This window comes from Lissotriton vulgaris, chromosome 9, assembly GCF_964263255.1.
Source record: "Lissotriton vulgaris chromosome 9, aLisVul1.2, whole genome shotgun sequence".
Lineage (NCBI taxonomy): Eukaryota > Metazoa > Chordata > Amphibia > Caudata > Salamandridae > Lissotriton > Lissotriton vulgaris.
The window spans coordinates 81,728,235-81,754,995 of NC_141697.1; the positions used below are offsets into that span (position 1 = coordinate 81,728,235).

At 46.8% G+C, this 26,761-nt stretch overlaps 1 protein-coding gene across 2 annotated transcripts in view; it reads right to left on the reverse strand.

Moving 5' to 3' along the window:
• The window catches only part of TTBK2 (tau tubulin kinase 2), a 646,589-nt gene that overhangs the window by 475,333 nt on the left and 144,495 nt on the right, over positions 1–26,761 (reverse strand). For both annotated transcript variants that reach the window (XM_086937102.1, XM_086937100.1), the window contains exon 3: positions 21,922–22,078. In XM_086937102.1, the coding sequence (XP_086793228.1) occupies positions 21,922–21,990 (69 nt within the window). In that variant the 5' untranslated portion in view covers positions 21,991–22,078. The remainder of the gene's footprint in view (positions 1–21,921; positions 22,079–26,761) is intronic.

Genomic DNA, 26,761 nt, shown 5'->3' on the forward strand with positions numbered 1-26,761 from the left:
ATTCCTTACCTTAGAATAGATACCCCAGCAATACCATCCCCGTGGTGGTGGGTCTGCGAACCAATAATCACACCAGAAAGTCCTGGAGGACGGAACGGCCAAAGTAGCCGTCCCTCCGGACTTGACTGTCCAGGCAATAGTGCCTTGCAAACGTGTGCAGCGAGGCCCACGTAGCTGCCTGGCAAATGTCCTGCAAGGGCACACCTCGGCCCAAGGCAGTAGTAGTGGCCGTGGCTCGAGTAGAATGAGCCCTCAGCCCAACAGGGGGTTCCTTCTTAGCCAAGGAGTAACACGCCTGGATGCACAAGATAATCCAGCGAGAGATGGTCCGCTTGTGCACCGCTTTCCCTTTCTTAGCGCCCGCGAACCCAACAAAGAGTTGATCATCCACCCAGAACTGTTGTGTGCGATTCAGATAAAATGAGAGCGCACGTTTTGGGTCCAGACGGTGGAGCCTCTCCTCCTCTCTCGAGGGGTGCGGAGGCGGAAAGAAGGTGGGCAATGTGATGGATTGCCCAATGTGGAAGGCCGTGACTACCTTAGGCAAGAAGGAGGGCCTAGTCCTTAATACAATCTTGTCCGGATGGACTGAAAGGAAAGGAGGCTTACAAGATAGAGAATGGAGCTCACTCACTCTCCTGGCAGAGGTGATGGCTACCAGGAAGGCAGTCTTCAGAGAAAGAAGGCGAAGAGGACAGTTGTGAAGTGGCTCAAAGGGAGCGCACATCAGAAACGTTAGAACCAGGTTCAAGTCCCACTGAGGCATCACGAAGGGAACAGGAGGAAAGGTATGAGTGATGCCCTTCAGGAATCGATTAACGATAGGGGACTTGAACAAAGAAGGTTGGTCAGGCAGCCTCAGAAAGGCTGAAAGAGCTGAAAGATAGCCCTTGACAGTGCCCAGAGCAGAGCCCTGCTGGGCAAGAGAGAGAAGAAAGAGGAGAACCTCAGAAAGAGGGGCATTGAGGGGATCCACAGACTTTGCTGTGCACCATGCCACAAATCTGTTCCACCTGCAGGCGTATACCGACTTTGTGGAGGGACGCCTGGCTGCCAGAATGATGTTGCAAACTTCAGGAGGCAAGTCAAATGGCCTCAACTGTCGCCGCTTAATCTCCAAGCATGGAGGTGGAGACTGGACAGGTTCGGGTGGAGGACCGTCCCCTGCTGCTGCGACAGAAGGTCCTCCTGAAGAGGCAGACGAACCGGGGGATCGACTGACATACTGAGTAGCTCGGGATACCAGTACCTTCATTCCCAGTCCGGAGCCACAAGGATGACTTGGGCCCGGTCGCGCTTGATCTTCTTCAGCACTCTGGGCAGAAGTGGTATAGGCGGAAAGGCGTACAACAGACCGCAACTCCACTCGCGACGAAAAGCGTCTCCGAGCGAGTGCCGCCTTGGAAATTCCAACGCGCAGAACTGATGACATTGCGCGTTCTCTTCGGTGGCGAATAGATCTAACCAAGGCTCTTCCCATCGCAGAAAGAGGCCTTGCCCCACGTCCGAGTTCAGACGCCATTCGTGATCCATCGAGCACCGACGGCTGAGTTCGTCCGCCCTGGCGTTCAGAGAACCTGCCAGGTGTTGAACCACCAGGGTCACGCCCTGATGTTCCAGCCATTGCCAGAGACGCAGAGCCTCCTGGCAAAGGGTCCACGACCCCACTCCGCCTTGTTTGTTGCAGTACCACATGGCGGTGGTGTTGTCCGTGAACACCTGCACTGCGCTCCCTCGGACAGAGGGGAGGAATGCTTTCAGTGCCAGACGAATCGCCCGTAGCTCCAACAGATTGATATGGAGCCGGGATTCCGCCGGAGACCAGAGTCCTCTGATCTCCGCCTCTCCCAAGTGGCCTCCCCAGCCCTGGAGGGACGCGTCCGTCACAACTACGTGCTCCGGTTGGGGAAGGGAGAGGGATCTGCCGTTGACCCAATCGCGGTCCGTGAGCCACCACTGCAGCTGTCTCGCAGTGCCCTCCGAGATCAGGACATGGTCGGACAGGTTGCCCCGGTGCTGGGCCCACTGAAACTTCAGGTCCCACTGCAGAGCCCGCATCCGCCACCGTGCGTGATGCACCAGAAGGATGCAGGAGGCCATCAGCCCCAGAAGTCGCAGCGTCAACCTGACCGAAACTCGGGATAACGGCCCGAAGATCGGAATCAGAGCCTGTATATCCCGAACAGGCTGTTCGGGCGGGTAAACCCGAAACTGCGCCGAGTCGAGAACCGCTCCGATGAAAAGGAGCTTCTGAGAGGGGCACAGGTGTGACTTCGGCACCTTGATGGAAAATCCAAGCAGGTGCAGGAGATCCGCCGTAGTCTGGAGGTGGCTGACGACTGTCTGGGGCGAGCCCGCCTTCAACAACCAGTCGTCTAGGTAGGGGAAGACTGAGACCCCTAACCTGCGCAGATGAGCTGCGACCACCGCCATCACCTTTGTGAACACCCGTGGGGCGCTGGTAAGGCCGAAGGGAAGCACAGTAAACTGAAAGTGCTCCAGGCCTACCGTGAACCGCAGGTAACGCCGGTGGGCCGGCAGGACGGGGATGTGGATATATGCGTCCTGCAAGTCCAACGCTACCATCCAGTCTCCTGGGTCTAGGGCAGTCAACACCTGAGCCAGTGTCAGCATTTTGAACTTCTCCTTCCGGAGGAAGCCGTTGACGTTCCTCAGATCCAAGATAGGGCGTAGGCCCCCTTTGCCCTTCTTGGGCACCAGGAAGTAGTGGGAGTAGCAACCACGTCCTACTTCTGGCCCAGGAACGCGCTCGATGGCCCAATTGGCCAAGAGGGCCGAAACTTCCTCCTGCAGGAACCGGAAATGATCCCCCGATACGTGGTGGTGTTGCGGTGGCATGGCTTGAGGGGTCGTCTCGAAGGGGAGGGAGTAGCCCCTTCGGACAATCTGCAGCACCCACCTGTCCGAAGTGACTGTGCGCCAGTGAGAGTGGTGATGGCGAACCCTGCCTCCCACTGGCGTCACATGGGCCGAAAAGCACGGACTAGGAGGGTTTAGAGGTGGATGCCGTGGGGGCAGGTGTGGACTGACTCCGCTTGTTCCCCCGACCGCCTCCACGGCGGTTTCCACGGCCGCCGCCGCGCTGGACGACAGTTTGGGGCGAGTGGCTGGTGGCACGTGTGGGGACGCCCCTTCCTTGGCCACGAAAGGAGCGAAAGGCACCAATTTGCAGGCGCGGGCCGAGAGGCCCAAGGACTTGGCCGTAGCCCTGGAGTCCTTAAAGCGCTCAAGCGTGTGGTCTGCCTTGTCGCCAAAGAGGCGACGGCCATCAAACGGCATGTCCATTAGGGTGTTTCGAAAAATTGGCGGATCTCAGCCAGGCGTGGCGTCGTACCGCCACCGTCGTAGCCATCGCTCTGCCCAGCGAGTCAGTAGTATCCAGTCCACACCTGATTGAATACTTGACTGCGTCCCGGCCCTCCACAAGGGCTTGGCCGAGTTTGGCCCGTACCTCCAACGGGCACTCTGGCAGCACTTCCGCCACCGTCTCCCACAGAGAGTGGGTGTAACGGCCCAAGAGGCATGCGGTGTTGGAAGACCGCAGTCCCAAGCTAAGGGACGAGAAGATCTTCTTACCATAGTTCTCGTACCTCTTGGACTCCCTGTCCGGCGGGGCCGTCGGGAAGGCGGTCTGGGAGTTAGAGGCCTGGATGACCAGACTCTCGGGGTGGGGTGGGAGGACAGGAAACATGGGTCGCCCGGAGCCGGGCGGTGGCGTCTGGCCACGTTCCCATCTACAGGCGAACCTGTAGCGGGCCTGGACCAAGTGCCCAAAAGAACGTCCGACAAGGCCTCATTAAACGGCAGCAGAGGCTCCTTGGAGCATGACTGCGGCTTAAGGACCTCAGTGAGGAGGTTAGTCCTCACGGCCGCGACGGGGAGCTCAAGGCCCAAGGCCTTGGCAGCCCTCATCAACACCACACCATAGGTAGCTCCCTCCTCCGAAGCCACGGTAGGAGGAGAGACAAATCCAGTGTCTGGAGAGGTGTCCAGGCCACTGGCCTCCCCAAGGTCTCCTGCCCAGTCCATGTTAGACTGGCACTCCCTGGCCAGAGGGTCCTCAGACCCCTCTCAATCCTCCTCATCCCTCATCTCCTGAGATTCAGGGTCGCAATTGAATGAGGTCGGTTCATAGAAACTAAAATTTCCAAACGGCGTCGAGATCGGCGCCGATAGGCGTCGTCCCGACGTCGGAACCGAATGAAAGGAGGCATCGGGGACGGCGCCGCCCGAGGACGGTGCCGGAGGGGACACTACACGGACAGACGCCGGGGGGGTCGTAAGGTCCACCAGTGACGATCCACCGCCCGAGGAAGGCCCAGCGGCGTCGGGCCCGAAGGCGCCGACGACGTCGGGCCGCTGTACCCTGCGGCGCCGGGCCCGAGGGCACCAGCGCTCTCGGGATCGTGGGGCCCTGCGGCGCCGGGCCCGAAGGCGTCGGCGGCGTCGAAGCACCCGACGGCGTCAGGGTCGAAGCCCCCGACCCACTAGGGCCCCCAGACGGGTTCGCTGGGCCCGAAGGCACCACGGAACCCGTCGGAGGACAAAGGGACCTCATGGCCATGAGGAAACGCTCAATCTCCTCCGGCGTCGTGTTCAGCCCAGGGACCGGGGGGTATGGGGCCGAACGCGGCGCCCGCGACTCCCGAGGAGCCACGTGGGCGGTGTCACCCGAACCCCCGGCCGCATCGTGCGAGCGTCGGGGGGAGTCAGAAGAGCGATGATGTCTCTTCGACTTCTTATGCTTCGTACCTGACGACTTGGACCCGGAGGAGTGGTGCAGACTCCCGGAGCTGTGACGGCTCCGTCCCCGCGACCTGTCCCTTGACCTCCCGTGGGACCAGGACCAGGACCTCACACGGCGCGGGGCCGACTGCCGGAGTTCAAGTCGCCTGCCTGGCCTTCCTCGAAAGGGCCCGACATCCGGGGCAGGCCTCGTCGTCATGGTCGACGCCCAAACACGTCAGGCACAGGCGGTGGGGATCCGTGACCGACATGGTACGGTCGCACTCGTCGCAATGCTTGAATCCGGGCATCCCTACAGGCACCGTCGGAGTCGTATAGACTTCGAATTGGATCAAAAGATCACCAAAAGTTAGTCAAAAAGTGACTAGGGAACTGCTCTTTCCAGATCTGGCTGGCGCGGAAAAAAGAAGAACTGACGTCAGCACGCGGAGGCGGCGTCTAAGTACTCCGACGATGTCATCACGGCGCCCACAACGCCGACGACGGACGCGGAGCCGCAGACGACGCCTACCAACGCGCAAGGGTACTGCTACGAAAAACTTTCCGGATCCAGTCTGACGCCTGGGGATATTTTAAGGTAAGCAATCTATCACTAACGTGTCTCTTTCAGATAACCCAGATTCCTGCAGATAGGTCGAATCCACCTATTACGAGACAGCCATAAGCTGGACAGAAGAAAAATACATGACTTACATTTTCTACCGGGTGTTCACACGCCGGACACTCTGTACTTTTATTTACCTCCCATTTGTTGGTCAGTGACCTTAGTGGTAAGCTACCCATTCTTAATTGTAAATACAGCTTCCTAGCTTGGGCAGGGTAGATCATGTGTAGAAATTCCTCCTTCTTATATTCTGTTTGTATGTCGAGGAATTCACTGGTCATTCTCCCTACTGCCGTACTAGCATGCAGGGCCAACAAATTATTAGACCTAAACCTTTTTACCAGGTCAGTTCTGGAATAAGCCAGAGAATCTGACTCAGGAGATTCCCATAACCCAGGGACATCAAGCCGTGCACACAGATCCTGGATATACGATAACCAAGTAATTTTCCTTGACCTCAATGTCACCCATACCTCCTGGAACTCTGCACGATACGGTGCGAGCTCTCGGACGGAACAAAATCTTCTCCAATAAGTTAAAGGCCTCAGGGCAAACTCCTCTTCCACATGAAAAGCCCAAGGTCAAATCTTAATGGGACCAATGGGGTACTGAGGTGTAGGGCAAATAACTCTCTCATAAATGTATGTTCAACCCTTACCAAACTTTTTGGCCGACAATGTCCCCGTAATTCTGCCCGGTATAGTGCGGCTGCTCTGGCTTGTACCCTGTATATTTCAATAACAGGGGCAGCCGGGTTAAATGGAGAGGTTATGTACTTTTTGGATAGCCCACCCACAGTCTGCGTTAGTTTCAGTGAGGATTTCGTTATTTGTGCATCCCACCCCAGATGTTTCTCGAGAGTAATTCCTAAATAATCAAATGTCTTGACTCTCTCAAGAGGTGTGCCGTTCAGGGCAAGGTTAGGTCGTGTTTGCCTTGGGGGATTAAAAATCATAAATTTTATTTTAACCCGGTTGATTTCTAATCCACTTAGGGCACAAAACAGCAGTAGAGTCATCCGCAAACATTAGTGTGGGCACTCTTCCTGTGGCTAGTCTTGGGGCATCCGCATCTTTTATGGTTAAAAGGTGTTTAACAAGCCCATTTATATACAGACAAAAGAGAGTAGGGGCCAGCACAACCCCCTGGCGTACTTCCCTTTGCACTGGAAAACGTGCAGACAATTCTCCCGCTTTTCCACATCTAACCTGGACAAAATTTCCTGTATGGAGCCTGATCAATACTCCCACGAGGTAATGTGGCATACCAAGGTCATGGAGAACTCTCCACAGCTTGTCCCTGAAGACCAAATCAAACGCGGCCCGCAGGTCTACAAAAATGAGGTAGAGGCTGCCACCCTCCCCACTCACTGTTTTCCAGAAAAGGACCTGCAGGCGGAAGATCTGGTCAATGGTGGAACTACCAGATCTGAAGCCCGCCTGCAAATTACTTAAGATCTGGTTTTCCTCTTCCCATAGCTGGATCCTATCCAGGAGTATCCTCCCAAATACCTTCTGTGGGATTTCTATCAGGCTAATGGGCCTGTAGTTTGAGGGTTGCAGGGGACAGCCTTTTTTAAAAATGGGAACTATCTCAGCCCCCCTCCATGTTTCAGGTGGGTCTGTGCCCATTAGTATTGTATTAAAAAAGACACAAAGGTAAGTGGCCCATATTTTAGGTTCCGACCGAAACAAGTCCCCGGGGATTTTATCAAGCCCCGGGGCTTTGTTGGGTAGTAGCTTAGTAATGGTAAGCTCTACTTCCAGAGTCGTTATCTCCGGAACCCCCCCCCCCAGTCGATGCTCGTGGAGGAGGGTCAGGGACTCCAGATCGCAGTCGCCATTGCTTGGCTCAGCGTAGAGACCACCAAAGTGTTCTTCCCATAGTATTGGGGCTATATTTGGGCTTATAGCGTTCCTCCCACCCCTGCCCTCATTACTAACAATTGCCCAGAAAGATTTGAGAGGTCTGCGTTGTAATGCCTCCCTCAAATCTTCCCACTGTTCCACATCCCAAGACTTTCTTTCCCTTTCTATAACTTGCTTATACAGCACCCGTAGGGACTTACAGCCTGATTCATCAAAGACCCATTTTGCGAGTCTTTAATAGCGATTCATAAGGAATCGCTATTACAGACTCGCAAAACGGGATTCATGTAGGAATCGCAAAAAAAATGCGATTCCTACACATTCCTTATTTGCGATTAGCAAATTGCTAATTGCAAATAAGGAATAACTCCCCATTCATTCCTATGGGCCTTTTGGCCCATAGGAATGAATGGGGAGTATTCCTTATTTGCAATTAGCAATTTGCTAATCGCAAATAAGATAACGATTTAAAGGGTGCTAGGGGTGTCCAAAGGACACCCTGTAGCACCCGTGAAACGAAATCTACATTGGTGTTGCGCACACACATGTCCAAAGGACATGTGTGTGTGCAACATGCAACTTAGAAAAATGCTTTTAAAAGCATTTTTCTAAGTTTTCGCTATTTACCACGAGGTTTGACCTCGCTGTAAATAGCAGCCCGAAATTGCGATTTCGCAATTTGAAAATGGATGATGAATTGCATTTAAGGAATCTCAAATAGAGATTCCTTAAATGTAATTCCTCGCAAATTTGCGAATTCGCTATTACCGATTTTTGCATTTGGGATGATGAATCCCAAATGCAAATATTGCGCTTGCAAAGGGCCAGATTCTGAGAATCTGGCCCTTTGCGAGCGCAATTCACCTTCATGAATCTGGCTGTTAGTACGTAATTTGTCTTTTACTTTGATAGCTTTGACCAGCTCTCCTTTCAGCTTACGGCATTCAGCAGTATACCAAGGGTGAGTCTTAGCCACATTTGCCCTAAGAGTCTGGAGTGGGAAAAAAACCTCTAACATTATTGAGGCTAACTGTTTGTGAATTTCAATGGGCCTATTGTCCATCCCAGCTACAACCCCCTTAGACCCCACCTCTGCCATATCACTAAGGAAGGGCAAGACTTGGAGGTAGATATGGGAACGCCGGTCAGAGGAACCCATAATAGAGGGCCATTTTACTCTCCTCCTGTTGTTATGGAGGAGAAGAGGCTGTGGAGGGGAATCCAGCTCTGGCGTATTGTTTCTCAATCCCTAACTCCCTGGCTTCAGGGACATTACCAGGGCATTATGGTCGCTATCCAACCGATGATGGATCTTAAGGTCCTGGACTTTGTCCCATGATCTAGATTCGATCAGAATTTAATCGATGATCGAAGAATGACCCACTCTATTAAAAGTCACATTACCAGGCCTATCTGTTTTTAGTCGGCCATTAGAATGTCTTACTGATAAGGACAGTATAGGGGACATAATTTGGAGTACCAACGGTGTCCACGCTTTTACTATAGGAATTGATGGTTCCGCTATATTCCAATATTGGTTTTCTTCGTCCGGGTCCTCCATACTTAAATTACTGAGGAGTTCAAACTGACAGTTGAAGTCCCCCACCAATAATTATACCAACCTCGGGGTCCAGGGTCCTGACAAATCCCCTCAGTTGATCAATAACCAAGGACTCCTGGCCACTCTGTGTTGGTCTGGAATAGATGTTAATTATGGCTAGGTGCTTATTCCCTGGAAGTATTAGCAAGACACATAAGATGTCTGGGGATTTAACTGTCACCTGCTTCGCCATAACTCCCAGGTGAGTGGCTACCCACGTACTAAGCCCTCCTGACGGTCTCCCTCTTCCCCCTTTTGTTGCAGGAACATTATATGTTGCAAACCCGTTCCGCTGGTAATCGTCCAGGGCCCACATCTCCTGCATAAGTCAGATATTGTGTTTGTCCATGAACAGACCCCAGTCATCTAATGTTAGTGTATTTTTCAGACCTGCAACATTCCAGGAAAGTATGTTGATACTCCCGTTTTCTTCCCTGTGTATTGGGCTTCCACTTGCACCATAGTCGGGTGATCTGAAAAGACAGTCACCCGGCTCTGTGAATCCCTTCCTTTCACCAACGCAGCTGTCTCTCCTTCTCCCTATTTCTCCAGCCTTAATACATCCACTATCCATATCACCTCCTCCTATCCCACTCAGTGAATCACTTCTGGTTTGACTTTTCCTGTCCCCTGTTGTGCCTTCCTCTGCCACAGTTCCTGACACAAAAAAGGCGCTTCATCTCAGTAAAATTTACTTTTACTGCCTGCAAATTCTTACATTCAGCTGTGTAGCAGGGGGGCTTCCTTGGTTTCATTAGTCAGTCTACAGATTCCAGGTTGCTAAATCTGTTATGATGGTAAAACAGGTCGAGTGACATTGGGCTATTTAGTGTGCCATTCCTGTTAATATTTCCTGGAATGTGATTACCTCCCTAGTTATCAACGCCCGTCCAGTTAGTCCCCTCCCGCAATCCTTGCTGTATGTACCCGTGTATCTGGGCTACCTGACTCCAAATTACAAATATACCTAACTGTCCAGCTATTCCTAAAATTGATCACAATACAGTCCCCTTCGATGTTCTTCTCTCTGGCTTCCACTCAATCTATTAGTTTAGCGAATAAGATTTCACTGGCTCCCCCAATCTGCAGGGGTCTATTACGATTCAGCCAGTAAATACATTTATTTTTCAGGACTCTGCAATCCTCAACCTTACCCAGACTCAATGAACGGACCCCCACAAGGACCACCGTGGGCAAGGCAAGGCGGGGCAACTGGGGCCTGCTAGGACCCAGCGGTCTAGGCCCCTGGCCCGGATTCAGTACCTGCTCTGGTCCTTGGCCATGGCTACTACCTCCCGTCAATCCACTTCCCCCTGTATTCCTTGTATTAACTGGGGGGGCTTGGTGGTACTATCGCTGGCTGGGTAGATTGGTGTATATCTGCTATGGCACTTTGGGCAGATGGTACCCTCTATATGGTTGTATCCACTAAAGTTATACTCTGAGTACCTATCTGACTTAGGCCTGATGTTCTTATACCATTACCGGTCATTTCCATTGGCCCCCTAACCGTCCCTCCCACTTTCGGTATACACAGTGATTCAAGGCAAGACAGTCTTTTCTCGATGGAGTCCAGTCTTTTATGGATCGGGAGGCAAGACTCTCTGAATATCCGTTCCATTTTGGCCCAGACGTCCCCTCCTCTCTCTAATGGCGACATGGCTTCATCAACTTCAATGAGTGACTTGTCCGTTCCAAAATGCTGACCATCTAACTCAACCACAGAAGGTTCAGTGTCCTTGTTAAAACGTTTTTGCCTTTTAGTGTTCTTATTTATTAGTGCAGCTCCCCCACGCTTTCTTTTGGCTGCTTGGTCCGAGACTTTACTTGACACCCCTGGATTGATATCCAAGGCCAATCGAGTAGACTGACCGGATCTGGTGAATGGTGAACTTTGGAGGGGTGCTTCTGGGACAGACTCTACTGGGGCCCTGTTCACTGGTGGGCTATGCAACATCACTACTACTTCCTCCAAACTATTAGCCTCCCCCACCGGTACGGTATAAGGTCCTGGTTGTACAACCGGTAATGGCAGTGGCGGTGGGAGTATAGAATCTGGTACCGGAGATAGTGCTGTAGCTAGTTGTCCCAGTGAAGACCGCTTGTCAAGAATTTGATCCATAGATAGTCTTCTCAGTGAGTTCAATTTCCCTTTGTAGGACAGACGATGCCCTAATTAGGAACTGATCTATGGTCCCTACAACATTTCCTGTGATGGACTTCCGCCCCTTCCCCACTCCATTAGCAGCCATACCCTCGTATCGTCAAAGAATATAGATCACAACGAACTGACCTTATCACGGGAATCCGTAGCAAGAGTCACAGAGAAGGGCCCTGTCCCGACCTTGTTCGGCTTCGGACGGCCGTAGACGGACCGCCCTTTGCCCGGGCTTAGCCCGGCTAGTCCCAAGCGCGTCCCACGAGGCGGGAGATGTCACGGCTTTTTAAGCGCCTCCGGGTGTGATATGGGCGTGGGCGTGCTGAGGACTCCTGGGAAATGTAATGCTCCGTCTCCCTCGCTCGGCTGCCGCGCCTGGTGTCCAATGGCGGTGGCGGCGGGGAGAAAAGGCAACAAGACAGCAGCAAGCAAGTGCCCCGGTTGGTCCGATGCGGCAAAGTCCCGACTGGCAAGACAAGGTAAATGCTGGACTGAGCAACCCGCTCAGCCGGAGATGTCACGCTTTTTAAGCGCCTCCGGGCGCGATATGGGCGTGCTGAGGGCCGAGGGCTCCTGGGAAATGTAGTGCTCCATCTCCCCCTCTCGGCGGCCGCATCTGGTGTCCAATGGCGGGGAGAAACGGCAACAAGACAGCAGCAAGCAAGTGCCCCGGTTGTCCGATCTGGCAAGGTCCCGACTGGCAAGACAAGGTAAATGATGGACTGAGCAACCCAAAAGCAATATAATCTGTATGAGCGTTTAGCAAGGTATGGACTCCATATGTGCTTGTCTGTGGTAAATTCAGGGAAATCAATAGTAAAAACAAGCCCACAAGCAGAAAAAAGCCAGCTAATATACAGACCTGTCAGACCACTCCTTTGGACATTGTCAGATTCCCCTATAGGTCAGTCTGTCCATGGCACTCCCACATTCTGGGGGTGGCTCTTTCAAGACATGCTCCAACCCCCCTCGGGGCAAGTATATCTTAAAAATAATTATTGTTTTTACCTGGTGTGAGGCGCCGAAGATGTTGCAATTCCTCCCCTAACCCTTCCCCGCACTTCGAGGAAAGAAAAATGGCTCTTTATCCACTGGACCTCTAGGGAGCTTGTGGACATACGTAATAACCATATTGTTGGTGTTTATTTCACCTTCTAGTTTACAACAAATATTGCCAGCCGCAAGAACTGATGCATTCAGTCTTCTGCACCTACACTGCTAGTCTTCAGTAAATAATTATGGACCAGACATTCAGAGAAAATAAAAATGGAACAGACATACAGAGTTTGCATCGTGTTGCTGTGACTTTTTTCATACTATGTTCGCCCTAAGTGGCAAGCCTGGCAGATGAGGGGTGATACCCCAAAACCGGTTGCAGGATACTCACTTCCGGTCAATGAGCAGAAGAAAAATGATGAATTCAATCCAGATCTGTGACCGGGGGTAAGAGTCAGAAAAGTCTCAGCACTCTGTCCATCATCTTATTGTGCTTGCTATGTTTGCCCTAAGTGGATAGGGTATGCCCAGATGTGGGTCCCTTGCTCACTTTGCCACTGGATTCAAGCTAGCCTTGCTGAGGAGGGATGGTACCCCGAGAGGGGCCCCAGAATACTTGTTATCGGTCTAGGAAGGACCTGGCCTGGCAGTTCAGGCTGGACTGTTCCCATGAGGCACTGGATCAAGACTGATTTGCATATGGCTGGGTCCATACTAGGGTGGCTTTGTGAGCAGAAGAACAATGATGGATTCAACCCAGATCTGTGACTTGAGGTGAGTGTCTGAAACGTTTCAGCACTCAGTCTTATTGTGTTTGCTTTTTTTATGCATACTCAACAAAGTCCTGGTTGCGATTTCACAAAGCCAATGCTAATTTGTGCTGCTTTATAAAAAAAAAAAAACTAAATAGCACAACGCATTGTGATGCCTGCCAGTAATTTTTGTCTGGTAGGTGTTCTGTGGGTGGTTCATGGGCATTTCCGTGCAGATACCCTTGTTTTATGTGGCAAATCCATATCTACAAAGACTTGTAAATATGGACTTGGGGCAAAATCTGGCGCCTATCTGAGGCTGGTGTAACAAAGAGAAATATCTTTTTGCTTGAGGAGAAAGACTCATAGGATAGTTTTTATCCAGGAACAGAAACAAAAACCACCCTAACCGTAATGTAAGCCTGTATTGTTCTATTTTCGCACTGTTGGGTACGGTTTACATGCATATCATAAAACATTTAATAAAAAAAGAAATAAAAAAACATAATGCAAACACCTATGCATTACTGCACAATGATACCGTCCTTGGTGCAATGCAGATTATAGTGCGCCAGCACACGAAGAGAGCTGAGCTGTGCTGTTTTTTGAAGATATGGTGTAGTTCTGGTCTTCCGAGGGGACACAGTGGACCAACTTTGTTTGCTCCATTGCAGCATTTGTCCCATGAAGTATGTTGGCACGTCAGTGTTTTTTTGCTTTTTAGCTTTGCCAAACACATCTCACAAATGCACACAACCGGTTTAGAAACATACTACTGCCTTCTACATAGGACCAAATGTTTTGAAGAAAAGTTTTACAAAGGTTTTAGAGGGTCAGCAGAGATGATTTCTTGGCGGATGATTGCGGCCCAGGCCCTAAATCAAGTTACGGATAATAGCTCTGAGGTAGGAACAGAAAAGGAGTCAGCATCTAAGGGAGAGGAGCCTGGAAGCAATTTTTCCATCGTGCAATTCCATCCGGTGACTCACCTAACAGCTATTCTGATAACATGTTCATGACAGTCATGATGTCCCTTCACAAGCACAGTCTGTACAGCAGAGCTACCACAGTAATGTAGGCCAACACAGAGAGCAGACAAATGTGGCAGCAGGCATAGAAGGAGTGCTCTCTTGCCAGCCCCCTAATTTAGTGCAGCTCCAAATACCACTGTTCCCTGGAGACACTGGATGTAAAGTTGATACAGCAAATTATTTGTCAACTGTCTGCATCCATCTCTTTTTGCATGTTGACTGCCTTCAGGAAATTTTGCAGCAAACAAATGTACATGTCGAACATTTTCTGAGGGAGCAGGAATGCACTCCATGGTCTCATTCTAGGACACACTGGTGGGCTCCCACTTCTCTTAAGGAGGCGGAGGCATTTCTGGGCCTTACTAAAATGTGGAGGCATTTCTGGGCCTTAGTAAAATGGGGTTAGTGCACAAACCAAGGTTGCAGTCTCATTGGTCTGCTTTCACGCTTTGGGTAACACCTATCTTCGCACCGTACATGAGAAGAGATTGTTTTTTTGCTATTGCAGAGGCTGCTGCATTTCAATGATAATCCTGCTGCATTGCCCCAGATCCATACAGACCATGACCGCTTGTTAAAAATTCGGCCTCTCGTAGAACATTTGTCTGCCAGGTTTCCAGATATTTACGCTCCTGGAAAGGATATAGCCATTGATGAGTTCTTGACACTGTACAAAGGGGCGGCTGCTGATCAGGCAGCACACTGCAAGCAAAAGAGTTTGCTATGGCATCAAGTTGTATATGCTCTGGGCGCTCAACTAATTATGTACGGAGCTTGAAAGTATAAACACTACAGCCTGTAGCATACCCTCCCACACTAGGCATCTCGGGAAAGATTTAAGAGAACTTGTCCAACCACTCCTTCATAATGGGTATAACATTTATGTGGACAACGTCTATACAGGATTAGAGCTGTTGACTGAGCTGTACAAAGCCTGGCACTGTGGCATGAGGTACAGTTCATTGTCACCGCTAAGGATTCCTGCAGGAGCTTCTTTGTAAGTAGCTCAAAAAATCCCAGAGCACTGTATTGTGTTCCAACTAACTGCTCACATTCAAGTTCTCTGATAGGCGGAAAGCATATGTGCTCACTACAATTCATGATGAGAGTACTTCCCTCATCACGGTTTGGGGTAAGATGGCCGACGTTCACAAGCCCACCTGTAGAACTGAATATAATAAGCACATAGGTGAAGTGGGTAAGAATGACCAGGACTTTCAGCCACACAATAAGAGTGGTAAAACTCACTCTTAGCATAAGAAGCTGCTTACCCACGTTATCCAGATGGTACTATACAATGTGTATGTTGTTCATCGTCAGACTACCATGGAAAGACCCACGCCTTTTCGTGACTTTCAGGTGACCATCAGTGAAATTCTTACTGCTACAAAAACAGCAGCCTCCAGTTCAGTCTGTGGAGGACATGGCATGGCTGTAGGATCGCCGCTTTGCCAACTTCATTCCTGCAACAGCTAAAAAGACTCAAACATGCCCACGTTGCAGAGTGTGCTCTCAAGAAAGGAATGAGACAGGAGAGTTGCTGTTACTGCCCCTAGTGCCCATCTCAGCCAGCCCTGTATTTTGCTACTGTTGTACCATACAAAAGTGAAGTATTGGGAAATTGACTGAGGTGGAGCTGCCATAACATAAACCTTTCAATTGCTATACACGGATATATACCTTCCATAGGCCACTAATTTACTAGGCAAGCAGCCATAGAAATGTTTTCCTCTACTTGCACTTTCTTAGGGCCTGCTATACACCTTTATCCGGCATCAGAACATGGTAGGTGTTCTGTTCGTCATATGACAAGTACATGACAGTCATCAAACTGCACATAAAGGTGGACGGAACGTAAACCACATTGTCTCAGAGTATCCTATTTTGCAAAAACGCGATCTTTAGAGTTTTCTAAGTGCTTGTTAGGGAACTTAGGCAGACTTCCCCAGCATGCTTGCCTTAGTTTCAATGGTAGATATCTTCACTCTGAAGACCGTGGCTCTTGCAAGGCAGTCTCAGACACCTCCAAGTTGCATCCACTAACTGGAAGGAGTTGGATTTAGCACAGTGAGCACGCTGAAGGCACAGATCAGACCGAAGTCAATGGGAGTCTCCTCACAACGGCTCTCATTGACTCCAGTCTCATCCATTCTTGTAGCGGGAACTAGGCCCAGCCACACAAGTGGCGCAGCGTTTTTATCAGCTCACATGGGAGAACGCTGGGTGGTAGGAATTTTGTGGATTCTGGAAGTTTCCATCACAGAAATGTAAGGAAAATGTGTGATTTCTGGCTACGTTTGAGGTTTGAACGGCATTGTGAGTAAGAAAACCTCATGGCATCCACTCAAAGTACACCATCCTCGAATCTCCTGGTTGTCTAGTTTTCAAAAATGTCTGTGGTTTGTAGGTTTGCATGGGTTATTTGGTATCTCTCAAAGTAGTGCTTTAGGAACCATCTGGGGCCTTTTCTTGTCATGGGTACGAGGCTGACCCACACAAGTAAGGTAACATTTTTAACTGGAGGTTTGGGTGCAATGCTAGGTGGTAAGAAATGTGTGACTCCCTCACAGATTCCATACATTTTCATCACAGAAATGTGTGTTTTTAGTCAAAGTTTGAGGTTTCCAAAGGCTTCTGGTAAAATTACCTGGTGAAAGACACACAAGTCAACTGGTTGTCTAATTTCTAAACATGTACAGGTTTAGTAGGTTTCCCTATATGCCGCTGGCCAGGGACCAAAATCCAAAGCTACCAGCATTGCAAAAAAAAAAAGGTCATTTTTCAGTGGAAACGTGATGTGTCCATGTTGATTTTTGACCCGTTTCTTCTTGCGGATACTATGCCTACCCACATAGGTGAGGTACCATTTCTATCGGCAGACTTGGGGAATGCTAGGTTGGAGAAAGTTTGTGGTTCCCCGAAGATTCCAGAACTTTCCAAGATAGAAATATGAGGAAAAGGTGTGTTTTGTTAATCAAAGTTTGTGATTTGCAAGAGATTCTGGGTAAAAAAAAGAAAAAGCTGGTGTGAGCCACACAAGTCACCCCACACTGGATTCCCACAGTTGTGTAGTTTTAAAAAATGAGAGGGTTTGAGCGGATTAAATTTGGGTCACTCTTGGACTGATATTGGCGAAGCATAATGTAGCACGGAGATGGGTGGCTGAAACTGCATCAACCCTTTGGGACTGGAAGAGAGACATGGATTGGTGCATGGTGGCGGAAAAATGAGTCTATGTAAACAGAGGGTGTCCGCAGAAATGGAGGAAAGTTTGGGACAAATGGAAAACATATAGAGGTAGTCCGGATGGGAGCAATTCACTCCGTGACACAGGAAGACATGAAATAAAAGGAACCCCGGATTGGGTAATGTGTGGTGATATTCCCGGTTAAACTCAAGATAGACGATATTGTGCAATGCTATGTAATCTTGCTGTACGATTAGAATGTACTGAATTGTGGTGCAATGTTTTCGCTTCACTGTCTCAAGGAAATGAAAAGATATTTACAAAAAAAATGTGAAGGTTTGCTAGGTGTCCCTAGGTGACAGCTGCCAGAGGCCCAAAATCTATAGATACCCACTTTGCAAAAAAATGGTAATTATTCTGTGACAAACTGTGGTATGTCCATGTTGCGTTTTTGGCCATTTCCTGTCACAGAAACTAGGTCTACCCACACAAGTAAGGTACAGTTTTTATCAGGAGACATGGGGGAATGCTAGGAGGTAGGACGCTTGTGGGTCCCAGCAGATTCCAGAACTTTACTCATAGAAATCTGAGGAAAATGTGTTTTTTTTTGGTCAAAGTTTAAGGTTTGCAAGGGATCCTGTGTAATAAAACCCCAGGAGAGCCATGCAAACCACCCAACAATGGATTACCCTAGGTGTCTAGTTTCGAAAAATGTGCAGGTCTGCTAGTTTTCCCTAGGTGCTGCCAGAGCTAAAGCCCAAAATCATCAGCTATACACAAGGGGGTGGGGGAGAGGGGGGGGGGGGGAGGAGTGTCCGTTTTCAGTGGAAAAATGTGATGTGTCCATTTTGGAATTGACTTGTTTCCACTTGTGGGCACTAAGCTTGCCCACACAAGTGAGGTACCATTTTTATCAGAAGACAAGTGGGAACACATAATAACAGAACAATTGTTATTACAGATTGGATTTCGCTGAATTTTTGTAAGCCAATGTATAACAGAGAAAGACATTTTGAAAAATGCCCTCTGATTCACATGCTGGTATGGGTACCCACAAATGTAAAGATGTATAAATAACTGCTGCTCCTAAACTCCATATCTGGTGTCCTTTTCAGAAATACACAGGTTTCTTTGATACCTATGTTTCATTCTACATAGTTCTTCATATGTATTGGTCTACACTCAGTACACAATGAAAAAAAACATTGTAAGATGCAGCTCAGTTGGTGGCTTTGGGTACTTCGGGGTCTTGGACAACCTACAACCCCTACCTATCCCCGCAAACAGAAGTGCCTAACAGACGTAATGGTTTATTGCTTTTGTAAATCTGCTATCGTGACAACAGGTTGGAGATGAGAATGTTGTGACAAATACCCATTTTTCCCAAAATATTTCTTTAATTCAACAGTTCATTTCTTTGGCAAAACCTTAAGGGAACTGCACATATGACAATGGTTTACACCACAAACTGGAAGTAGATTTAAAGCACAAAAAAGGATGCATGCACGCAGATATCAAAAGGCAGTGCATGAAAGCATCGGATATAAACCAGTATGTTAATATCATAAAACCTTTAGATATTCATGCTCAGCTCACTGTAGGCCACTTCAATTACTCTGATCACTTCAAACAAATTCATATTTTGTAACATGAAAAGAAGGCAGTATGTTGATTACTTTTCCATTTTTGTTCACCACTAGCATATTGCAATGCAAAATTATCACTTAACAGACGGTAACAAAGGAGCTACAAACAGTTTACAGTTAAAAAGTTGCCATAAACTAATTGGAGATAAAACATAGACCATTTACTTTATTAACCGTCTGTTATGTTTCCAGGATGACTCGTGTCCCCAATCACAACAAAAAATCCTTGCTAAGTAACGCAAGATCACTTTACTTATAATATATTTAGGATGGCCTTTCATAATATATTTAGCATGGACTTTCCCTGCTGGCGAGAACCAAATCATAAGTCACAGTACTGTAAATTATTTCCATGTGGGTGCTCAGGCCCAGTGCAGACATCTACTGTCTTCTCCTTTACAATATATCTTGGGTAGAGACAATGACCGACTCTGCAAGAGGAACTTGCATCCAAGTGAAAAGCTCTGCTTTTCAAAACCAATGAAAAACCACAAGGTTTGGTTGATTCCTCAAGGCAATCTATTTATTCCAGGCCTTATCTGAAGTATTATTAAAGGTTTTCAATTTTAAAAAACACAGAACAAGTGCGCAAACTGTGCCTAGGAACATTACTATGGAATTTAAACCATAAAAAGGCTGGTTCAGGCCAATATACCACCCAATAACGGATCATAAGGCATTTAAATAATGACCCGCTGGCAATAGGAAACCAGTGCCAGTTGGCCAGATGTTTTAAAATCTGCTTGAAAAAAGCCCCAAAATAAAGCATGCTGCAGAATCAAGTATTAAATGTTGCCATAAATGTTAAAGTCCATGTGAGAGGTTAATAATACAGCATTGGAAGCATTTTGCATTCTTTTAGAATTAAGAAGCATGCTGATGACTGCTTGTTAATCTGGGGAATTAATGAGAGATATGAATCAATAATAAAACCCAGATTATATACCAACGTACTGGTGTCTAATCCCATGGCAGCAGAAAACAAATTTTGCCATGAATTTATAAATGAATAAGACATCTATAAAGCACACAGGAATGATCTGATTAACTCTAGGTGCTGATCACCACTGCAAGTCAGTTCAAGTCAGTTTTTAGAGTCAATGAGAAGGGCTGTTCTTTGCACTGTTTTTAGAACATTTAAATGGTGCGAAAAGCGGCAAAGGCAGAGGGGCGCTGAAAAAAGAAAAATCAAAAGGCATTATAAGAAATGCAGTTTGGTCTGTTTCCATGAATGACCTTGGTGGCCAACACAAGAGTACCTGGGACTTCACATGGAGGCAAAGCAGTGCTGTCTGGAATGTTGAAACAGTATCACACCTCAGAAAGGGCCCAAACCATGAAGAAAGTTAGACAGAATACCAGTCTGTAAGGCAGTGCAGTAGTCTATATGTACATTTACAGTAGTTCCAATGAACATGCATCTGTTCTTCGAGAAAAAAGGTGGAAGGGTCCTTTTCAAGCAAAGCAACCGGTGGATTAAGCATCATCTTAATAACCTATGTAAAGTAGAGGTTTTTTTTTAAATCTAAAGAAAGCGGGGTTCCCCATGCAGATGGGTGAAATACATTCTGGGGAGGGATCCCAACTTAATCAGAATGATGTATTTTTTGGTACTGAGCTGGAGACAGATTTTTCTCATCCATAACAATATATTACAGAATCACTTTCAGACAACACCCAATACAAATTGAACCTAGCTATAAACCTGAAGAGTGAAACCAAATTACCAGTTACAAATCAAGAACATAGAGTCCCACATGTCAACTGGAGCCTGATGGCAGGATGGGACTTAACCTGAGGTAAGTAAATTATACATTGTCCAGAAAGGGGAAGAGTTACAGAGTTTAAAAGAGAGAAGCGGTATACAAGGAGACATTTGTATGAGGTAGAGAGAGAAACAAAAGAGAGTAAGCAAAAGAGGCTAGTCCAGGTGTACTTTAAATAGATGTTTACTCCTTGGCAGAACTGAAGGACATTAGGGTACTCTGATCAACTGGCTACAACTTCCAGTTGGAGGCGGCTGCTCTGGAGAAGGGCTGTGTGGCAGCTTTTTAGGATTTTAATGTTTAGATTTCTCGTCTGAGATTGTCAATACTCGTCAAGTTCTTGGTGCCACTTAAGAATTTGAGAACGACTCCAAAGCAATCCAGTGTGGATTGTGCATGACCTTGAATGTCATGCGCACAAACTTGAATTTGATTTTGGTTTTATGGGGAAGGAAGGGAAGGTATTTTTATTACAGGCGATATGTGGTCAGACTTTCTGGATAGTAAGATCAGTCTGGCTGCTGAACGTTGAATGTTTTACACAGGCGTTAAGGAGGTGCTTGGAATATCTGGTAGAATAGAGTGCCATAGTCCAACTGAGCTAGAACAATGGCCTGAAGGGCAGTGTGGAATTCCTTAGGACGCAGGAGGGGTTTACATTTTTAGAATAGTGGAGGGAGGCTCTTGCAGATGTAACATAGGAGTAATTTGTGAGTTCATGGACAGAAGGTTTATTGATCCACCAACAAGTACTTTACTTCATCCAGCAGCGTGGATGAGAAATCATCGATGATCAGCTCAGCTAGCCTGTGCACTTCAGATTTGGATTTGTGAGGTCGTCTAATGAGGATTGCGTGGTTATTCTCTGAAGTTCATTGACAATACAGATACCTTGTGGGGAATATATTTTTTTATTTAATTGTGAATCACCTGATTACTGCTGCATTGCAACCCTTGCCTCCACCATCAAGATTTGTACCACATCCATGTCTAGTTTTACAACTTTGGCACTATGACAGATCCCCACGGGAATCCCTAAGTGACAGAGGTAGTGTTGTCAATCCTAATCAGATGTTCAAAGTCAGGAATGAGAACAATCCAAGGACTTCATTCTTGAAGTCCATGCAGGATGTAAGGAATGAGAAGAGCAGGTTTTAGTCTATTGTGTTGAATAATGTGTGTAGGCAGGCATTGCCATTATGCGACATGCAATGAAATTGAAGTGTTCATTTGTAAAAGACGGTCTGGTAAGGGCCAACAATTTCACATGTTTCTACAACTTTGCTCAACCATGGTAGATTAGCTGCAGGACAGTACTTAGAAAGTTGGTTAGCACCATCCTGGATTTCTTTAATAGCGGAGTGATTCAGCCAGTCTTAAGCCCTGGAGGTTTAGGACAGTTGTGGGTTAAGATTTTGTGAAGGATGAGTGAATATTTATAATGTTCTGTAATCTGTGTGCAGGGCTTATAGCACAGACACCGGCAAGGAGAATGTATTTACCAATATTAAACCAGCAAAATGTAAAGACCAAAGGAAATACTCACCACTTTCCATCGTTCTTTAACCAGGATACCCACACAGAGGATGTCAGGCTGCTCACCTCCCCCACTCATCGCAATCTGCTGTGGCAAAGCCCCTATGCAGAGCACGCGTCAGTGGAGATCGCCCAGCTCTCAGGAGTGGCTTCCATTTAGCCCGCGGCTAAGAAAAAGAAAAGAGGCATGTCAGATTCTTCTAATTAAAGCAAGATCCGCCTGAACACAAGAAACTGTTGTACTCCTAATCTTATAAACTATTTAGGATTCATGTGTTCGAATGAAAGATCGACAATCAGACTCTTTCTTACTACAAACATAATTGGGGACTGGAAAACTCTAAGCACGTTTGTAAATCATTTCTGTTGGAAGCCAAGTGGCATATGTGAACAAACCATGGACTCCCCTCTCAACTGCAACCAGCTAATCTGGAATCAAGCAGGATATAATTACATGCAGCAAGAAGACATTACAGGTTCCAAATTTCATTTGGTTATTAACCTTATTACATTTGTTGGTTTCTATGTCTGTTTTAAATGATGCAGCAGGACTGTGTTCAACATTTGATACAGAATCAAATGTTATATGATCAGAAATTGGGATGGTAGATATTTCCACGTTGACTTCGGTTATTAACCTAGTAATTATCGCAGTGTTGCAATACACCGCATGTTCATGGAGGGTGCAGCTAAACTGATGAAACTATAGAACTTATTTACGTTGGAAGTCTTTCTTCCTAATTGAAATAAATGTAACAATGCATAAAACACCTGACTGATTGAGAATGATAATCAGTGCCTGAAGCTCAACTCGGAGAAGACTGAGGTCCTCATCCTCGTACCCTCCACCTCTGCCTGGAACAACACATGGTGGCCCTTCGCCCTCGAGAGCCTACCCACCCCTACTGACCACGCACGAAACCTCGGAATCATCCTCGACTCCTCCTCAGCATGACTCGCCAGATTAACTCTGTTGCCTCCACCAGTTTTAACTCCTTTCGCATCCTCCACAAGACCTTCAAATGGATACCCCCCAAATGCAGGAGGACCGTCACCCACGCACTCATAACCAGCAGACTGGACTACGGCAACACCCTCTACGCCGGAATCAACAGAACTCTGCTACACAAGCTCTAAACAATCTAGAACGCCACAGCCAGACTCATCCTCGGGACTCCACGGCACAAGCACATGATACAACACCTACGAGACCTTCATTGGCTCCCTGTCGAGAAGAGAGTCACCTTCAAACTTCTCACCCATGCCTACAAATCCCTCCACATCAGACCCAAATACCTCAACGAAAGAGTCTCCTTCCATGTACCCAAGAGGAACCTTTGCGCCGCCGACCTCGCCCTGGCAGAGACCCCCCCGCATACGCAGGAACAGGGCAGGTAGAAGAGCTTTCTCCTACATCGTGGCCAAGACCTGGAACAAGCTCCCATTGAACATCAGACGCTTCCCAACCCTGCACGCAGTCAGGAAGAACCTCAAGACCTGGCTCTTCGACTGACCGGAGCTGCACCCTCCTCCCCCTAGCCCCTTGAGACCCTCATGGGTGAGGAGCGCGCTTTATAAACCCCTGATTGATTGATTGATGAGCTATGTGATACACTAGGAAAACATTATTCTTACTTAAATCCTTTTAAAAATGAATCCAATATATTGTAACACAGTCTATGGTGTTATGGGCTGCATGCACTATTATAAAACAATCGATTGATAGTAACCTTTTAATATCTGGTGTGTGGTATCGTTGTTGCTTTTTAGTAGTACATGTCTTATGCGAGCTTGTGGTTTCCCCTCCTCTCTATTTCTCACTCTCAATGCAATGTTCATGCTCTCTCAATTCTGGAGTCAGAATTAATTTGCTTTCCAGATGCCTGGTTAGGTTTTCCACTTATTCACTGCTTCTAAACTCTGCGAAGTTACCAAAATAAAAAACAACCACAAGAAAAACTGTACTTTAAAAGCGGATCTTATGTGCCGTAAAAGAATGAAAAAGCTAGGCAGCGATAGAGAATGACTAAGTGGGTATGGCAGAATCAAGAATTTTACAGTAGTACATCGTTTAAGAAATCCCAGGAGCCTCTTTCTGAGCATTGGAACCCATTTGTACTTATTAGAATCTAATGTAATCAAGTGCAAGACATTTTTATGCACAGTCTTTCACCAACAATTCAGATTATAAGGTTTTGTTTCAATACAGAAACTTCTAAGTGCCAACAGTCAGCTGTTTCAGCCATAATCTCATATTTAGAGAAAACATTATATACATAAACCAAAAAAGAAATAAAAATGGCCAAAACATCTACGACAAATCTAACTTTCCCTTCACCGCGATGTAAAAGGTAGTAAACACAATAAAACAAAAATTACACCAAACCTGAATGAAATATACTACTTATGTCTTAATAATCAGAATGTGCAATCCTAATGAACTAAGATTCCCAAAAGAAAGAAAAGGGCAAGTTGAAAAATGATCATACATTAAATGGCTATTACAGCAAGACCAGAAAACAGTTGACGAGAAAAGGTGGAATGCGGGCTTAGTTTTTTGAAGGGCGGTATGACGTAGAAGGTGAAAGCAATTATGTATTCATTAACGAGAAAATACACAACATGTGGTCATGTTTTGGAGAGGCCCACTCAATGTTCTAAGTAGGTGATATTTATATACCAGTTTTTATAAGTATAAAATTTGTGATACAATCATTATATCAGTGACCAGCATTATACCATTTCAGCTTAATATTATTTTAAGCAGTCATTCGAACTGTGTAATATTACAACACAACCAGCTGTCAGATTAATCGTTATTGCAAACAAGCCCGTGTATGGGGGTATATTTGGTACTTTACCCATATTCATTGTGTATACTCTTCAAAATAGATTGCTAGTAATATTGCAGTTGTGGGCAGAGCCCCAGAAACAAAGCTTTTTCTAATTCCCCACAGAAGAATCAAATCAGAATTGCCTGAATGACATACTCCAGTGCAGTTTAAACAGTGGTAATTATGCTGTAAAAATTTGCAAATTATATTCATTATTGACAGAGCTAGACTGCTTATACACTGTCAGCCATATTGGATGCGCCTGCCGTAGATGTTATTTGGGGCCTGCTGCAGCAAACGTACTATCAACTAATGCAGGACAGAGAATTGAAGCAACACATGCTAGTACAAGGGCTCACATTAGATTTTCCAAGCATTAGATTTTCCAAGTATTAGATTTATCAATAGTCATTTGCTGAAACCTACCTGAACATAATAAGAACATTCTTGTTCTAAAATCTTTGAGAATGCTTGCCTCTAACAGCCAGATAATATATTGAAAGAGCTGCTAAAGTTGCCTGCTTTAATGTAGTTTTGATTTTCCATATAAATAATACCAAAGATGAGCTGGTACTGGCATGTTTTACACTAACAAAAGCTAAAAGTACTCCCAAGAGAAAAAAAGAGAGTAAAAAATATTCACCAAAGTCAGCAACACTTTCTATGTGCATCCTCCTACATCTTCAAATCAGGAAGATGTGACATTAAGGGGCTCTGTTGCTCCCTGAACCAAACAACAAGCATTGGCAATGCCAATAGGTCTTGCTTACAAATATAAATGCCTTGTGTGCCGTTGGTTAGTATTGGCACTGAATACATTATCATATGTGTACTCTGTCATTCATCTTTGCACTAATGCATCCATTCATCCACTGACTCATTCTAGCACATCAGGTACACCATAATAAAATTACAAACATGTAAAACATTACAGCTGTCGAAACAATTCAAAATCCCTAAGGGAGCCTAACAAGGATTATCGCTGGATCTCATGGTTTTTATGGTTGGATCCTGCACCAAAACCCATGCCTACTATGGTAATCCGTGAGATTACTTCCACAAGCAACCTCTTAATAGCCTGGCACACAACGCAATAACAACTCACTGTTAAAAGCCTACATGAGTTAACAAATGATTTTCACAGTAACTAAGCTATGCATAATTTTCTTATTTTCCATAATAAGCAGACCAGATATATGACATCAGATATAACTTTTTCCAGTACACCAATCCCAGGCCTATACCTTGCCACCATAAGCAAATAAGGCCTACTGTTTTGAGCGTAAAACGTCCAATATGGCAATCTTCAATTATAAAATTACAATGGTATAAGAAATTACAGTTGACAAAGCAAAATACTATCTCTCATGAGAAGCCCTAATAAGGATTTTCACAGAGCAAATCTTTTATATCCGCAGTTTGTCAAAGAAGGTAACCAACACGAAAAGCCTTGCTTACCACAGTAATCTGTGAGGTTCTATTAAACACAGGCCTTCGCTGCAGACTTTCGTAGAGTAGCAACAATCCGCCCTCAAACTGTTTGAGGTTAACATATGCTTTTCATAATAATTAGGCCAAGCCGATCGCCTTTATTGTAACATTTCATAATAAATAGATCAGGCCGTTAGCCATGATAATTTGCTTGGTACCATTTAATTAGAATTGAGTACACACCTCAGCTGGTGTCAGATGCCATGGGGAGTTGGAATTCAAAGGGGAGTACAAGCAGGGTTTCGGCGCTTGCTGTGGCCAACCAGAGTCAGGCTGTGACTGAAGCCCAGGCAGAGGGAAGGACGCCAGAGACGCCGGAGCTGTGCGGCGCTTGCCGCAGAAGGTCAAGCAGCGATACTGTTCATCCGCAAGCTTCCATCCTACAAGCCCACAGCACCCTTAAGACACGATTGCTCCCTATTGTGCTCACCGTTAGCTTAGTTTTCCGGAGCGCATTCAGCCCACCAGCCAGCTGGAGAGCCCACAAGGAGCTCACACCGTTGAGAGCTCATAGCCTGGCGCAGG